This window comes from Neophocaena asiaeorientalis, unplaced genomic scaffold (genome assembly GCF_003031525.2).
Source record: "Neophocaena asiaeorientalis asiaeorientalis breed wild unplaced genomic scaffold, Neophocaena_asiaeorientalis_V1.1 scaffold296, whole genome shotgun sequence".
NCBI lineage: Eukaryota > Metazoa > Chordata > Mammalia > Artiodactyla > Phocoenidae > Neophocaena > Neophocaena asiaeorientalis.
The window spans coordinates 3,718,560-3,718,839 of record NW_020175084.1 but is presented as its reverse complement, the minus strand read 5'-3'; the positions used below and the strand labels follow the sequence as shown (position 1 = coordinate 3,718,839).

Sequence of the window (280 nt, the reverse complement as noted above, 5' to 3'; positions counted from 1 at the left end):
CGGTGGGGGCGTGTTAGTGGCCGCGGCTTTGCGGGACGTCGGGTGTGTAGCTGCGGGGTGGCAGGGCGGCCAGCCGGCGAGACCGCGCGTGCAGCTCGGGTTTCGGGACGCTGGAGGAGAGCGCCACGGCCGCGCGGGAGCGGGACATGTGGGAGCTCAGGCACCGGGGAGGCTGCCCCGGCCCCGGGGGAGCGGTGGCGCCGCCACCCCGCGAGAGAGAGGCGGCCGGCGGCGACCACGAAACCGAGAGCACCAGTGACAAAGTAAGTAGAGCCGCGAG

At 74.3% G+C, this 280-nt stretch overlaps 1 protein-coding gene across 1 annotated transcript in view; it reads left to right on the top strand.

The window, feature by feature from the left end:
- Nucleotides 1-25: 25 nt before the first annotated feature.
- CDS1 (CDP-diacylglycerol synthase 1) overlaps nt 26-280 on the top strand; it is a 68,441-nt gene continuing 68,186 nt past the window's right edge. Inside the window, exon 1 of the mRNA XM_024764211.1 lies at nt 26-263. Coding sequence (XP_024619979.1) covers nt 147-263 — 117 coding nt within the window. The 5' untranslated portion in view covers nt 26-146. The remainder of the gene's footprint in view (nt 264-280) is intronic.